The 16898-nt window shown below is 48.0% G+C and overlaps 1 protein-coding gene across 1 annotated transcript in view; it reads left to right on the forward strand.

The window, feature by feature from the left end:
• Positions 1-15877, forward strand: part of ITIH6 (inter-alpha-trypsin inhibitor heavy chain family member 6) — a 191660-nt gene extending 175783 nt beyond the window's left edge. The window contains exons 13-14 of the mRNA XM_086940184.1: positions 7045-7425; positions 11355-15877. Of these exons, the coding sequence (XP_086796310.1) occupies positions 7045-7425; positions 11355-11608 (635 nt within the window). The 3' untranslated portion in view covers positions 11609-15877. The remainder of the gene's footprint in view (positions 1-7044; positions 7426-11354) is intronic.
• Positions 15878-16898: the final 1021 nt, after the last annotated feature.

A 16898-nucleotide genomic window follows, 5' to 3' on the forward strand; every position in this document is an offset into this window, starting at 1 on the left:
ACTATCCGCAATTAGCTGGAGGTAAGATAGTCGAATGAACTATCCGGTATTAGCTGGAGGTAAGATGGTTGAATGAACTATCCGATATTAGCTGGAGGTAAGATGGTCGAATGAACTATCCACCATTAGCTGGAAGTAAGATGGTCGAATGAACTATCCGCCATAAGCTGGAGGTAAGATAGTGGAATGAACTATCCGCCATTAGCTGGAGATAAGATGTTCGAAGGAACTATCTGGCATTAGCTGGAGGTAAGATGGTCGAATGAACTATCTGCCATTAGCTGGAGGTAAGATGGTCGAATGAACAATTCGCCATTAGCTGGAGGTAAGATGGTCGAATGAACTATCCGGTATTAGCTGGAGGTAAGATGGTTGAATGAACTATCCGATATTAGCTGGAGGTAAGATGGTCGAATGAACTATCCGCCATAAGCTGGAGGTAAGATGGTCGAATGAACTATCCACCATTAGCTGGAAGTAGGATGGTCGAATGAACTATCAGGCATTAGCAGGAGTAAGATGGTCGAATGAACTATCCGCCATAAGCTGGAGGTAAGATGGTCAAATGAACTATCCGCAATTAGCTGGAGGTAAGATGGTCGAATGAACTATCCGGTATTAGCTGGAGGTAAGATGGTTGAATGAACTATCCGATATTAGCTGGAGGTAAGATGGTCGAATGAACTATCCACCATTAGCTGGAAGTAAGATGGTCGAATGAACTATCCGCCATAAGCTGGAGGTAAGATAGTGGAATGAACTATCCGCCATTAGCTGGAGATAAGATGTTCGAAGGAACTATCTGGCATTAGCTGGAGGTAAGATGGTCGAATGAACTATCTGCCATTAGCTGGAGGTAAGATGGTCGAATGAACAATTCGCCATTAGCTGGAGGTAAGATGGTCGAATGAACTATCCGGTATTAGCTGGAGGTAAGATGGTTGAATGAACTATCCGATATTAGCTGGAGGTAAGATGGTCGAATGAACTATCCGCCATAAGCTGGAGGTAAGATGGTCGAATGAACTATCCACCATTAGCTGGAAGTAAGATGGTCGAATGAACTATCCGCCATAAGCTGGAGGTAAGATAGTGGAATGAACTATCCGCCATTAGCTGGAGATAAGATGTTCGAAGGAACTATCTGGCATTAGCTGGAGGTAAGATGGTCGAATAAACTATCTGCCATTAGCTGGAGGTAAGATGGTCAAATGAACTATCCGCAATTAGCAGGAGTAAGATGGTTGAATGAACTATTCGCCATGAGCTGGAGGTAAGATGGTCGAATGAACAATCCGCCATTAGCTGGAGGTAAGATGGTTGAATGAACTATCCGATATTAGCTGGAGGTAAGATGGTCGAATGAACTATCCACCATTAGCTGGAAGTAAGATGGTCGAATGAACTTTCCGCCTTTAGCTGGAGGTAAGATGTTCGAAGGAACTATCCGGCATTAGCTGGAGGTAAGATGGTCGAATAAACTATCTGCCATTAGCTGGAGGTAAGATGGTCGAATGAACTATCCGGTGTTAGCTGGAAGTAAGATGGTCTAATGAACTTTCCGCCGTTAGCTGGAGGTAAGATGGTTGAATGAACTATCTGCCATAAGCTGGAGGTAAGATAGTGGAATGAAATATCCACCATTAGCTGGAGGTAAGATGTTCGAATGAACTATCCGCCATTAGCTGGAGATAAGATAGTCGAATGAACTATCCGCCATTAGCTTGAGGTAAGATGGTCGAATGAACTATCCATCATGAGCTGGAGGTAAGATAGTGGAAAGAACTATCCGCCATTAGCTGGAGGTAAGATGGTAGAATGAACTATCAGCCATTAGTTGAAGGTAAGATGGTCGAATAAACTATCCGCCATAAGCTGGAGGTAAGATAGTGAAATGAACTATCTGCCATTAGCTGGAGGAAAGATGGTCGAATGAACAATTCGCCATTAGCTGGAGGTAAGATGTTAAATGAACTATCCGCCATGAGCTTGAGGTAAGATGTTCAAATGAACTATCCGCCATTAGCTGGAGGTAAGATGGTCGAATGAACTATCCATCATGAGCTGGAGGTAAGATAGTGGAATGAACTATCCGCCATTAGCTGGAGGTAAGATGGTCGAATGAACTATCCATCATGAGCTGGAGGTAAGATAGTGGAATGAACTATCCGTCATTAGCTGGAGGTAAGGTGGTCGAATGAACTTTCCGCCATTAGCTGGAGGTAAGGTGGTCGAATGAACTATCCGCCATTAGCTGGAGGTAAGATGGTCGAATGAACTATCCATCATGAGCTGGAGGTAAGATGGTCGAATGAACTATCCATCATGAGCTGGAGGTAAGATAGTGAAATTAACTATCCGCTATTAGCTGAAGGTAAGATGGTCGAATGAACTATGCGCCATAAGCTGGAGGTAAGATAGTGGAATGAACTATCCGCCATTAGCTGGAGGTAAGGTGGTCGAATGAACTATCCGCCATTAGCTGGAGGTAAGATGGTCGAATGAACTATCCGCCATTAGCTGGAGGTAAGATAGTGGAATGAACTATCCGCCATTAGCTGGAGGTAAGGTGGTCGAATGAACTATCCGCCATTAGCTGGAGGTAAGATAGTGGAATGAACTATCCGCCATAAGCTGGAGGTAAGATAGTGGAATTAACTATCCGCCATTAGCTGGAGGAAAGATGGTCGAATGAACTATCCAGCATTAGCTGGAGGAAAGATGGTCGAATGAACTATCCGCCATTATGAGTTCTAGTTCCTGCAGAGCATATTTGGATCATAAAACATCTTAAACATTAGACCTTTCTGATATATGTCAAGAATTGCTTTATAGTTAGGACTTCCTGTTTTATGGTATTTACTGTTTTACGCCTTAGTCTGTATTTTCCATACTTATTTTGGAGTTAGTGAAAAATTGAGCTGAAACTGGCATATTTCTACATTTATTTAGATGATAAATGTAGACTTATTCTTGAATGCTTATTGGAGCAGCGACGGCTCCCCTGCAGTGGCGGAGGAACGTTGCCCCACTGGGTCAGAGCCAGCAGCTGAAGAATAAAATGATGTTTTATGATCGTTTTATCTTTCATCTGGCGGCTGAGCCAGCGTGTGTAGGGAGGGGTGGGGCCCGGCCATGGGAGGGAGGAGTAATGGAGTGGTATGTGCACTTCTAAGTGTGCATGTCTGTTTGGCCCGCCATCTTAGGCAGACCAAACAGACATGCGCAGTTAAGTTTCTCCAACCTCGCCCTATTGCAGAGCCGGATTGAAGAAACAGCAGAGACTCTTTGTGCATGAGTGGGGGTTAAACCATCCCACTCAGGCCAATCCCCGCCCTGCTCTCATGCTTGGTAATAGCATGAGAGCAGCGCGGGGATTGCTCAGGGAGTCTCTGATGCTGTACCTGTCTCTGCTAGGACCAGGAAGAACACCGAGGTGTGACGCGGATGTCAGCTTCAGGTAAGTCTAATTATTTTAATTATTACCCCCCACAGAGATCCCCCGCCCACGCTCCCCCCGCGTTTCCCACCTGCAGCCCCGCCATCCGCCCCACCACTTTTTGTTTGTGTCGGCTGCCGCTCTAATGGAGTTTAATGCGATCAGTACTCATCCACACACAAGTTCGCGTCTCCACTTCTAAAGTTTCAGCAGTAAACATTCTCATTTTTAAACCCCTCAGCCAATATAACTTTCACAGCTGTTGACCTAGTAGTTTTTTGGTGCTAGGATTGAACAATTATTCAGGCAAGACATATTTTAAGTTTTTCTCCATGTTTACAGTAAAATAGATGGGGTTCCGTCTGTATATACCAGTAGGAAGGCCTTCACTATAATGCTGGATGCTCACAAATAAAGAACCAGAGGGGAGGCAGTGTCCCTCGTGCGGTCACCTTCCACTGGCCTGGCAGAGGGTCAAGTTTGGGATTTGGCTGCAGTGAAGCTCCAATAGCCGGCGTCGCGGGGTTCTTGTGGTTCGACATGTGTTTGTCGTTGGACCAGAATGACCCCTTCGATAGCTTTGAGTTGGAAAAGATCCTATTTATACTTTTTTTTTTAAGGTTTCTATTTTGGTTCAGAATTTTGTGGGAAGAAATAACCTGCCATTTCATACTTCGCTGAAAACATTCAATTTTGTTCAAAAGTAAAGCTTCTTCCACAAAAATGCCTGAAAAGGGTGAATGAAATCCAAAAATTAAAAATCTAACACAATTAAGTGCAATCAAAAGGATGATGGACTTGCAGGCTTTGTCAAGCCACCCAAGTCCAGGGAGGTTTCACGTGTGCTCGCGGTGACGCTGCTTCCCTTGGTGCCCGTCGGGCTCACCAGGCAGGGGGGTCTGCTGAGACGTGCCCAGAGGGGAGCCCGCAGGCCCCCTCTGTCTCCAGCTGCACCAGAAACATCTAGCCACCAGCCATTGTCCTCATGCCTGCTCCCCCTGTGACAGTCTCCAGTCTAGCTTGCCCGCAGTCCGCTACCCTCTGCTGCCTGTCTCCCTGCTGCCTTCTGTTTGTGCCTCCTCTGCTTGTTTCTTGCTCTGTTTTGCCTTTAATGCTCGTTTTTCTGCACTCTGTTTTGCCTTCTTCTGCTTGTTTTTCAACCATCTGTTTTGCCATTTCTGCTCCTTTTCTGCCCTCTGTTTTGCCTTTTTCTGCTCTTGTTTCTTGCTCTGTTTTGCCGGCTTTAATGCTCCTCGTTTTTCTGCACTCTGTTTTTCCATTTCTGCTTGTTTTTCTGCCCTCTGTTTTGCCTTTTTCTTCTCTGTTTTCTGCCCTCTGATTGGCATTTTTTGCCCTCTGTTTTGCCTGCTTCTTCTCTGTTTTGACTTCTCTGCTTTTTGCTGCCCTGTTTTGAAATTTTTGCTAATTTTTCTGCCCTCTGTTTTGCTTTTCTGCTCTTTTTTCTGCCCTCTTTTTTGCCTTTTTCTGTTTGTTTTCTGCCCTCTGTTTGCCTTTTCTGCTCGGTTTTTTCTGCCTTTTGTTTTGCCCTCTTTTGCTCTGTTTTGCATTGTCGGCTAGTTTGTCTGCCCTTTGTTTTTGCCGATTTTGCTCGCTCATTTCTCTGCCCTCTGTTTGACCTTTTTCTGCTTGTTTCTTCCCTCTTCCCGCAGTTTCCTCAAGACCTGGCTTTACAACAGAGACCTTGCACCCTAGTACCCAGATACCCCCGGGGGTGACAGTGCTGTGCTCGACAAATGATGATTGAACCGTGGTTGAGTGTTGACTGTGAATTGTGGTGGAACATATAAAACCCACCTCCAGGACAAAGGGGAGGGGCTTCTCTCTCTATCATTGAAGATCCAAACTCAGTTCCTACTGGGATGGTGTGGGATGGTTGTTTTGTGAAGTGAGCTGTTGTCGTGGGATCTCGATCCGGGCGCCCAGCGGTAGCACCGAGGTTTGAACGTGGCGTGTAGAAAAGTCATGCACAAGGCCATGTGCCAAGGGCACCCAAAAAAGGGTGTTCATCGTAATTATGTAACTTATGTGGCACTTGTCCGTTGCTTGGCACATGGCACCACCCAATCAAAAAGATCAATCAGTATGAGGCTACAGGTTGGTCCTGTGTAGACCAGCCAATGAGGGGGATTGTGGACCCCCTGTGTTGACCAGCCAATTAGGAGGAGTGTGGACCCCCAGGGGCCACTGGCATCGGCAGCTGCAGTGCAGACATGAGCTGGAAGAGAACGACCCTGTCAGTGGTCTGTAGCGGGGAGGGACATTAGTTCGGTGGTAGAATAGATTGCAGACATGGCTATGGCCGGGGTGGAGTGAAGTGATGAGATCTATTGTGGGGAGGTAGTGTCCAGCCGGCTGGGTGCTGTCGGCTCTGAGGGGGTGTAAACTGTGGACCTTCTGTAGGTGACAGTCACATCTGGGACCCTTCTTCAGGGCAGCGGCGTCTGTGAAGGTCTTGGATGTAGTGTATGAGATAACAGATGCATCTCTACGCCAGCGCCCAAACTGCACAAGGTCCATGTTGTTTCAGCGCTCTGAGCATGTGTGGTGCCTTTACACAGTCTGCCACCATAGCCCATTTGTGCCACCATACTGCTCTACAACAAAGCCAAGCACATGTGACACCTTCACACACTCTGACACAACTGGCCATGTGTGGCACCACACTGCTCTCTTACAATGCTGGGCATATGTGGCACCCTCAAGCACTCTGGCACGGCTGGGCACAAGTCGCACCATGCTGCCCTCTAACAACCCCGGGCACATGTGACACCTTCACACACCGTGGCACCACTGAACATGTGTGGCACCATGCTGCTCTCTTACAACGCCTGGCACATATGGCACCCTCACGCACTCCGGCACTGCTGGGCACGTGTGGCACCATGCTGCCCTCAAGGGGAGCATTCTTCTCCATCTCCGGTTATGAGGAGTGGAGAGACAGGGTTGAGAAAAGCAAGCGGAGGAACAAGGTCTGAAAGAAGGTCAGAAGAAACACCGCAGAAGCAGCTGAGGATGAGCGGGGCTTGGTTGGTAAAAAGATATCGAATGGAAAGGTTGGGCACCAATCGAGATGGAATCCAGGTGGGCACTTTAGCTCGATAGGAGTGTGTTGAGTTAACCTTGGAAGATAAGGGGGCATGGAGTACACAGTGTTTAGTAAAGGAGTGCATGGTGGGTGCGTTCTCTCGATGGAGCACCCAGAGCTTATCGAAGGAGTATATAGTGGATGCGTTCCCCTGAGAGATCACTGGGGGTTGGCGTTTGTAGCATCCTTCCCAGGCTGGCTTGTGTACACGCCAATGACTATACCACACACGGAGCTGAGTATAACACATCTTTATTCTTCTTCATGTAACCACAAACTCAACATTCTAAACTTACGTCACAGTTCTACTGAGTCCGTCAGGAACCAAATGGATTCTGTCATTGCAAACTCACATGACACTACAGCGTACATAGTGGGCATGTTTTCTGTATGGACCACACAGGGTTTAGCCATGTAGTAGCGTGTGGGCCTGCTCTCTGTTAGAATCCTAGTGGTAATCTCCAGTGGATCTCAACCTCTCACCTTGTTTCTCCTCCAGGTGTGACGGTCAATGGCCACCTCCTCGGGGCTCCCTTCAAGAGCGGCCACGAGGACCGAATGCGCACGTACTTCAACATCATCACCATCCTCGTACACCGTCCGCGGGCGAATTACATCATCAACATCACCCTGGACCAGGTGACCCTCCAGAGTGAAGGCCGCCTGGTCCTTCCCACCGACCAGCCCGCCGTCCTGAAGAAGCCCCACCTGGCACTCAAGGTGTCGCCGGCCTCCAACGTCACCATCTGGATTGGACGCGGCCTCGAGCTGATGGTTCTCTTCCACCACTACCGGCACCCTACGTACCTGCAGCTGGACCACCTGGGCTTCTACCTGGTGAAGGGGGAGGCCCTCTCCGCCTCTGCGCAAGGACTTCTAGGTGAGTCAAAGCGAGCGTGCGTGAGCTTCCTTCGTGGTGAGACCAGCACTGGCGCTTCAGGGTTAGGAGCTTAGACCCCCTCAGTGGAAGCAGGTAAGACCCTCCTGGCCTCTGGAGGCTGGTCATCTCCAGCCTTCTAGTCCCTTAAGGGCATTAAGAACTTTGAGGTAAGAACAGGAACAAAAGATCCCAATGTGAGTGCAACAGGTGTCTGACCCTGGGTGCATCTTTGTATCTAGTCACAACTTCGACGATCAGTCATCAAACACCTCCAACCCTCTTGGGGGTTCAGAGTAAGGGATTCTGCACAAGAGAACACTGTTTCCAGTGGGAAGAAACTGTAAAATGTGAGATTACACAGCAGCCTACCTTCCTGCAGTGCAGAGCTGAATGCAGTGTACACCTTCCAAAGAACTCGAGCCTTTCTTCAAAAGGGAGGAGTAAGCCTGACTTACAGCTGCAAAATACATGTATGTGTGCATGATTAATCACTCGCGCGTAAATTGCATACACCATGGGACCAGTTCACAGTTATGCTTAAAGTGTGGAAATTTCTGTGTTATAGGGCACGTCCTATGTTCAAGTGTAAGGTGTCCCCACTCCCTATTCATGCAGAAGAACTGCAAAACTGACCGTCCGCCATACTCCGACCCCCGGAAGGGAATACCCATGTACCCAAAGGTACCCTAAACTCATGACTGTGGCAAATCTAGGGCCTCATGCGTACGGCAGCTCAGCAGGCCTTCCTGCTGCTGCCGCGCGTCAAAATAAAAGGGCAGGAATGCGCCGTATCTACGAGATATGCTGCATTGCTGTCCTTCTCCTCTGCTCCGGCGCACAAACAACAGCCGTACGCCAACGCAGGCACCCTTGTGTCATGTTGCAAGGGTTCCTGCATCGCGGGGAGGATTGTTTTTGTGCAGGAAGGGACACCTTTCTGCACAAAATGAAATCAAACGGCGGAATTTTCTTCTTTCTATACATGCTCAGAAAAAACTAGGAAACATAAAAGTATTTCTCCTCGTTGCGCCACTCCTGCGCCTCCCCTGATGACGCGTAGGATTCTGGCGCAGTCCCAGCTTTACAAAACGTTCTAAATCTGGGGCTGTGTCACGTTCCATGGATGTTGCATCGGACCACCCACAGCAACGCCCATGGAACACCCACAGCAACGCCCATGGAACACCCACAGCAACACCCATGGAACGCCCACAGCAACGCCCATGGAACGCCCCTTTCACACAGTGTAATGAGAGAAAGGGGCCCATCTCACAAGGCCAAAAATACATTTGGGTTTCCGACTTCACACCGAGTTAGTATTTGGAAGCGGCGTGTTTAGGACATCCCTTCCAGATAGCGAATTGTAATGGAATGTATTAATGCTTTTCGGCCAATATCCGGTCGCATAATTTTAACATTTTACCAACCTCTGAAAGCCGTGGTAAACCATTCATAAATGAAAAGCACCCATTGCTCTTTGTAAACATTGACAAAAACATTTTTAAAACAAGGCCGTGGTCTATTGGACTACTGCCTAGTTTTAAAAATGTAATTTTTAAATTTTTTTAAGGAACATGGGTGTGCACTTTTAAAATCAGGATTGCTTTATTTCAAAGCAATAACAGACAGTGTGGTTTGCTGACCCCAGAAGACCACCAACCTCACTGTGCAGTCAGAGGAGGATGGTGGAACACAATTTGTGGCCTATCTCATTACTATTCATGAGGTAGGTTGAATAGCAACCCATTTCAAAACGATATTTTATGAACCGACTTATTAGTACATATGTCGGTTTGCAAAATACTGCAAAAAATACGTATAACTTTTGACCAGTATTTTGCGACCAATGCTTAGTACATCAGGCCCGGGATCTTCAAACGCTTCTGAACTTTAATAAACAAGTTCAGAGTGGAGGGACAGAGACAAGCGCGATCCATCGAGCAGCTGCTGGGATTGAAAAGGCTCCATTGCCACCGTCTTTGGATGAGTTTTGAAGTCTTCAGAAGATAACGGTTGGCAGATCTTAAAGCCCGAGAAGGAGAAGACCTTGAGAGGAGCTATCGGAAGAGTAAATTGCTTTACGCACCGGGCCAAGAGGGTGTAGAAAGAATGTGCTCCTTTGCTGCAGCCAGTGAAGTGGCCAGAATAGGCGAGCTGACGCCTGCAGCTTATGCCGCAGGTCAGCCTGGCTGCTTACTCCTGGATTACTGCTGGATCAGTTGTAGTTTTTGAATCAAGTGCGACGGCAAAGCTAAATAAATAGCATTGACATGAGCAAGACATGAGGGCGGAGAGTATCCAAGATCTGGGTCTCGGCAGGGCAGTAGAGTAAGAGTACCCACCCTGGGGTATTAGAGGCAGGATTTAACCGCCTTGGACACATGGTCTGCTAATGTAAGAGCTGAATTCATTTTTACTCCCAAATTTCAAAATTCACCACTTTTAATTGGAAAGTTTTGTTCCCATTACTTTTTAGGGACTTTTAGCTCATCTTGCAGTGCCCCTTGGCAGGAAGGGGGGGGGGGGGTTCTTGCAGCTTGGCTGAAATGGAACCCAGGAGTCTGAATTCAATGGGCAGCGGAGTCAAGGTGCACTGGAGACCTCCAGGAGAACCAGGGCAGGAGGAGCTCTACCCTGAGCAGCTGTAAGACACCAATTACTGTAAGAACAGTAGTTCTGTACTAAGACCTGCACAGAAGCCAGTCTGAGAAGAGTGACAATCTGTTGCTCATCACAAACCTGGAGAGATGATGATTGGCCGCTTTCTCCAGTAGTTCCTCAGAAACGGCAGACGTGACCCGGGTCTGTACTTGGAGAGGACCACTGGGCTCAGAGGCGCTTTCTTCAGAAGTGGAGGGACACATCCATCTTTAGCGTGTTTGGACTCAGCCTTCCGCAAAGGAGGGATTGAGAAAGGCTTTAACTCAACTTACTCCTAGCGTAGGGTCCTCCTTATGGCTGGGACATGGTCCCATTGGTGCCCGAGGGCTCGCTTTGGGCAAACATAATATGAGTTGCTTGTCGTTCAAAGAAATGTATGTGGGTAGAGTAGCGTGATTCGAGGAAGGATGAGGAGAGTCAGTAGTTAGAAGGAAACAGCTAGGTTTGACAGAGTATCCTCAGTTTTATTCAGGAACAATTCAGTAATCTGACTACATCTTACATGAGAGTTTCGAGACTCCGCCTGGGCAAGTGGAGCGTCCAGCCGGTGAGTCCAAGGGAAGGAGGAGTGTGTCTGGCAGCTGGAAAGAGCAGAGCAGAAAGACCTGGATGGTGAGTGGGAACCAATGGAACTACCATCTTGTACAACAGTCGGTGTGTCCTCGCAGGACACCATTCATGACACACACGGCCTCCAACACATAGGCAGAACCACAGGGCCTACACACAGGCGGGAGTGAAAGATGCCACTTATGGGAGATGGAAGACATTCATTAAGAGGGTCTGTAGCCACTGATCCTAGGGATTCAGGTAAAAAGGTCTCCCTGTATCATGGTTAGGGGCAGAAGAAAACCCACAGAAAAGAACCCTTTTCTGTGGGTTGGGTTTTACTTCCTGTGTACTCCTCCAGCACCCCTATGGGGAGTAACAATCCCCCTGTAGCTTCTCTGGATGATGTCATAGTAAGAGGTCACTGCAGAAGGACCTTTTGTTCATCCAAGTACTGTTCATGGGGGATGGCTCCTTCCCCCTGCCCCTGTAAGGTGGAGTTGTAGGTAGGCCAGTAAATATTCTTCAGTGCTGGCATCTTCTGTAGTGTCACACTACTAGAATTGTCCTCAACTCTCTCTAAGATGGCAATCTAGGAGGGCCACAGTTACCGGTAACTAATGTTTTCTGAACTTGGGCCATGCTAGCCGTCCTGCACAGGGAAGGGGCTTAGAAGGCTGAAGCGCCATGTGTGACATCTGTTCTGTGCTTTCTTTCAGGGCAGTTCCAGAGTGCTGATATGCACATCACCAAGAACAGCATGGAGGACCACCCGGGCGGCCGGACTGCAGCCACAGGAGCCCTGCAGAGGAACAACATGGCCGTGCCCGTGACACTGGTAACCAAAGTGTTGAAGGACTCCAGCTCGCAATCCCACGAGGGCCAGTGCTGGCTGGTGAAGCACGGTGACGTGGAGGCCATCATGGATGGCGCGTACAGCAGCTACCTGGTACCTCACCTGTTGGACATGTGAGCTGGTCCGCGTGGGCTCTGCGGTGAGCTGTGGCCTCCCCGTGCCTTGGAAAGGCTGTGTGGCGTAGTGCTGGGACCAACACTTCTGTAGGACTCCTCCAAGCAGCAAGGGCTGGCTAGGAAGCATGAAATGTGGACTTACAACTCTCCCTGTTCAGAAGGAGTTGAGTAGGAGTGAAGAGCACGCCCACTCGGCACAAACCACGCAACAGAGAATGAGGGGTGATATATCCTATTCCTAAAAACAGCTCGACGAGGAAGGATCCCTGAACACCCAACTGGTCCCAACAACACCCCTTGTGTCCTGCAGCCCAGTAATATGTTCTCCCAAGACTAAAGCGGTAAATAACCTGCTCCAGAGAGACAAAAAATCCTAAACTGCTGTCATCCCCAACTCCATGACTGATTCACATCCCTCCCACCCAAACTCTGACTCGTTCTCATCTCTCCCACTCACAATCTCACTCATTCATATCCGCCCACCCAAACTCTGACTCGTTCCCATCTCTGCCACTCAAACTCTGACTCGTTCACATCTCTCCCACCCAAACTCTGACTCGTTCACATCTCTGCCACTCAAACTCTGACTCGTTCACATCTCTCCCACCCAAACTCTGACTCGTTCACATCTCTCCCACCCAAACTCTGACTCGTTCACATCACTCCCACCCAAATTCTGACTCGTTCCCATCTCTCCCACCCAAACTCTGACTCGTTCACATCTCTCCCACCCAAACTCTGACTCGTTCACATCTCTCCCACCCAAACTCTGACTCATTCACATCTCTCCCACCCAAACTCTGACTCATTCTCATCTCTCCCACCCAAACTCTGACTCATTCACATCACTCCCACCCAAACTCTGACTCCGTTCCATCACTCCCTCCCAAACTCTGACTCGTTCATATCTCTCCCACCCAAACTCTGACCATTTTAATCTCTCCCACCCACAACCTCATGACTGATTCACATCCCTCCCACCCAAACTCGGACTCGTTCACATCTCTCCCACCCAAACTCTGACTCATTCTCATCTCTCCCACCCAAACTCTGACTCGTTCACATCTCTCCCACCCAAACTCTGACTCATTCACATCCCTCCCACCCAAACTCTGACTCATTCACATCTCTCCCACCCAAACTCTGACTCGTTCACATCTCTCCCACCCAAACTCTGACCATTTTAATCTCTCCCACCCACAACCACATATCTGTCCCACCCAAACTCTAACTCGTCCACATCACTCCCACCCAAACTCTGACTCGTTCACATCTCTCCCACCCAAACTCTGACTCGTTCACAACTCTCCCACCCAAACTCTGACTCATTCACATCTCTTCCACCCAAACTCGGATTCGTTCATGTCTCTCCCACCCAAACTCTGACTCGTTCCCATCTGTCCCACCCAAACTCGGATCCGTTCATGTCTCTCCGACCCAAACTCTGACTCATTCTCATCTCTCCCACCCAAACTCTGACTCGTTCACATCTCTCCCACCCAAACTCTGACTCATTCTCATCTCTCCCACCCAAACTCTGACTCGTTCACATCTCTCCCACCCAAACTCTGACTCATTCACAACTCTCCCACCCAAACTCTGACTCATTCACATCTCTCCCACCCAAACTCTGACTCATTCTCATCTCTCCCACCCAAACTCTGACTCGTTCACATCTCTCCCACCCAAACTCTGACTCGTTCACATCTCTCCTACCCAAACTCTGACTCGTCCACATCACTCCCACCCAAACTCTGACTCGTTCACATCTCTCCCACCCAAACTCTGACTCGTTCACAACTCTCCCACCCAAACTCTGACTCATTCACATCTCTTCCACCCAAACTCGGATTCGTTCATGTCTCTCCCACCCAAACTCTGACTCGTTCCCATCTGTCCCACCCAAACTCTGACTCGTTCACATCTCTCCCACCCAAACTCTGACTCGTTCACATCTCTCCTACCCAAACTCTGACTCGTCCACATCACTCCCACCCAAACTCTGACTCGTTCACATCTCTCCCACCCAAACTCTTACTCGTTCACATCACTCCCACCCAAACTCTGACTCATTCACATCTCTTCCACCCAAACTCTTACTCGTTCACATCACTCCCACCCAAACTCTGACTCGTTCACATCTCTCCCACCCAAACTCTGACTCGTTAACAACTCTCCCATCCAAACTCTGACTCATTCACATCTCTCCCACTCAAACTCTGACTCGTTAAACACTCTCCCACCCAAACTCTGACTCATTCACATCTCTTCCACCCAAACTCGGATTCGTTCATGTCTCTCCCACCCAAACTCTGACTCGTTCACATCTCCCCCACCCAAACTCTGACTCGTTCACATCTCTCCCACCCAAACTCTTACTCGTTCACATCACTCCCACCCAAACTCTGACTCGTTCACATCTCTCCCACCCAAACTCTGACTCGTTCACATCTCTCCTACCCAAACTCTTACTCGTTCACATCTCCCCCACCCAAACTCTGACTCGTTCACATCTCTCCCACCCAAACTCTTACTCGTTCACATCACTCCCACCCAAACTCTGACTCGTTCACATCTCTCCCACCCAAACTCTGACTCGTTCACATCTCTCCCACCCAAACTCTTACTCGTTCACATCTCCCCCACCCAAACTCTGACTCGTTCACATCTCTCCCACCCAAACTCTTACTCGTATAAAACACTCCCACCCAAACTCTGACTCGTTCACATCTCTCCCACCCACACTCCATGACTCGTTCATGTCTCGCTCTCCCACCCAAACTCCATGCCTCATTCACATGTCTGCCATCCCCATCTTCATATCTCATTCTCTACTCTTCACATCTCATGGTCCCTCATGATGTCTCCAATCCCGGTTTCACAACATATTCACATTTCTTTTACCAACCAATACTGTACATATTTCTGTAAACTCAAGTGAGTTGGAGTTGATATAGAATTAACCACAGGCAATTCCCTCTAGTGAGAGCTTGGAAATGAATTGCAACAACTAGAGAAGGGATTTGTGTCCTCAAAAAAGGAATTCCACTAATAAGAGCTGAGCATAACTGCCTAACAGTACACTAAAGTAAAGATCAGGGTTTGAATCGAATGTCCGGAAATGAGCCGGCAATGAGATGGAAGGATCACAGACCCGACAGAATTCTGACCAATGAATGCCAAGAATGATGGATTTAATAAACATCCCCATCAATGAAAGCAAAGTATCATGGCCTCATAAAGGACTATGACCAATTAGCACCAGGACCACAGAATGGTAGATGCTTTCCTCCAAGAAGATCAAACTATCGCACCGCTTTAAAAGACCATAGCACTCCAACAAATTCCCCTAGAAGGACGTCATGCTGGAACTTGGTCTACATCAATAGAGCCGAGCGGAACAATCATAGGAGTAATTTTGACCAAATCTGTAAAGATTGGATAGCTTTCTCTGGCAAATAATCCCTTGACTGAGTAGGATGGCCTCCGATATAAGTCAACGAGGAGGACTCGCTCGGTTCCTCTTGACCACCTGTGGCATTCTCCTCTTCAAAACTGGAACCAGAAGTAGAAAAGAATACTTGTGCCAAGAGGTGCATGGACTTATTGGCAACACAGGGTTTCTTCACTGGCCAGTGCATCCTCGTGGCTGGTGGGGCTGGACCAAGATCACTGACACGCCAGCCGCTACCTGACATCAGCCCGGCCACATCCCTACCGACCTTTGAAAAGCAAAACCCTGCCTTAAAATCTCCATAATGAGGTCATTAACCTATCTTCAGACCCCCGGCAGGGCTCACCATCCGATATCAGAAGCTAAGATGTGACTTAGACGGACTATTCTGTAAGAATGTGAGAGTTTTAATTAAGCTAATGACACTGCGCTGCGCAGAAAACCAGACATTGTTCTCGATGCTGTTGAGACATTCCTGTGAGTGATTTATGCAAACCAAAAGTATGAAATAGGAACACTAACTATCTGGGTGTCCACCAATAGGCCACACCTACGGCTGTTTGCGTAGACACGAAGGGGCTTATTTACAAGGCCCTTGCGCTACTTTTGCGTCATTTTTAACATGGGAAAATGACGCAAAAATGGCACAAGGGGCTTGTAAATCTGCCCGAAGTGCTCTAAGTAACAATGTCTTTCTTTTTTTTCTTTGTGAGCTAAGAGAGTTTTTATCATTGTTAATTTGTATTTCAAAGTTGTGTATATTTTGTAAGATATAAGGTAGATGTAATCTATACAATAAAGATATAATTAATATAATGGGTGCTGTGTGTGGCTTTATAGCTGCCCCACGTCATATGTGTGAGTAGGTTTCTTGTTCTATTTTTGTTTGGCTGTCTAGGGCAGTTACAGTGGCAAAAGTAAAACTACAAGTAGCAGAATGGTAACAAAACAAGCATTTGTAAAGTCTTTGTAGGGCTGCAGTTTTATGTATTTATGTATTTATGCAAATGTGAACAATCAGTATTAAAAGTTATAAAGTTATGGAGTAAAAATGTCATGGTCTGAAGATGGCATGCAGTTGTTGCAGAACAAAGGTAAAAGTTGACCTATAACAAAAATAAATAAAACAAAAACGAATGCAGTGGGCGTAGTTCGCGGAGTTGCGCTATGCGGAACTCCGCGAAATGGTAAAAAACTCTGCCGCACTACGCGGAACTCCTCGAGTGGCGGAGTACAGTAGAAAAATGCTGTTCCCAGTGATTGCACAGTGCCGGATGCTTGTGTACACTGTGTAATAATCGCGTACGGTACCATGCACAGTGCAAGCTGGCGCTGCTTTCCTTTTCTGCCGCTCAAGTAGATTTTTACTCGAGCTGCAGTTTTCTCAACGCGAGCGGACGCGACCACTTGCAATGAGAAACCTGCCCCCCCGCGTTGACAAATCTCTCCAGGATGCTTATTTTCCACGCTCGCGCTCGCCAACTTGATGTTGACGATCACGAGCAAGGAAAAATCTCGCCGGGAGGATGATTTTTCCTCCCTCCCAGTCGCCAACTTGACGTTGACCAACGCAAGCGAGGAGAAAAACTGAACGTAACCGCCCAGGGTTGGATAAAAGCAGGGATAGATTCACCAGGCATCGGCAATGAAGAAGACTACTTTTTAGATGGCTGTGCACAATCATAGTTCGGTCCTTCACAGGGAAAAGAGCCAATGGCTGAAGTGGGCTGACCCTTTGCCTACGCTGCTTGCTGTGGTGGGCAGAAGAAAGCTGACATTGTGGCTGCTGGTTTGCTCAGTGCGTCGCCAGATGCCGTGGCCACTGAAGGTAGCCAGT

This window comes from Lissotriton vulgaris, chromosome 10 (genome assembly GCF_964263255.1).
Source record: "Lissotriton vulgaris chromosome 10, aLisVul1.2, whole genome shotgun sequence".
In the NCBI taxonomy this organism is placed as follows: Eukaryota; Metazoa; Chordata; class Amphibia; order Caudata; family Salamandridae; genus Lissotriton; species Lissotriton vulgaris.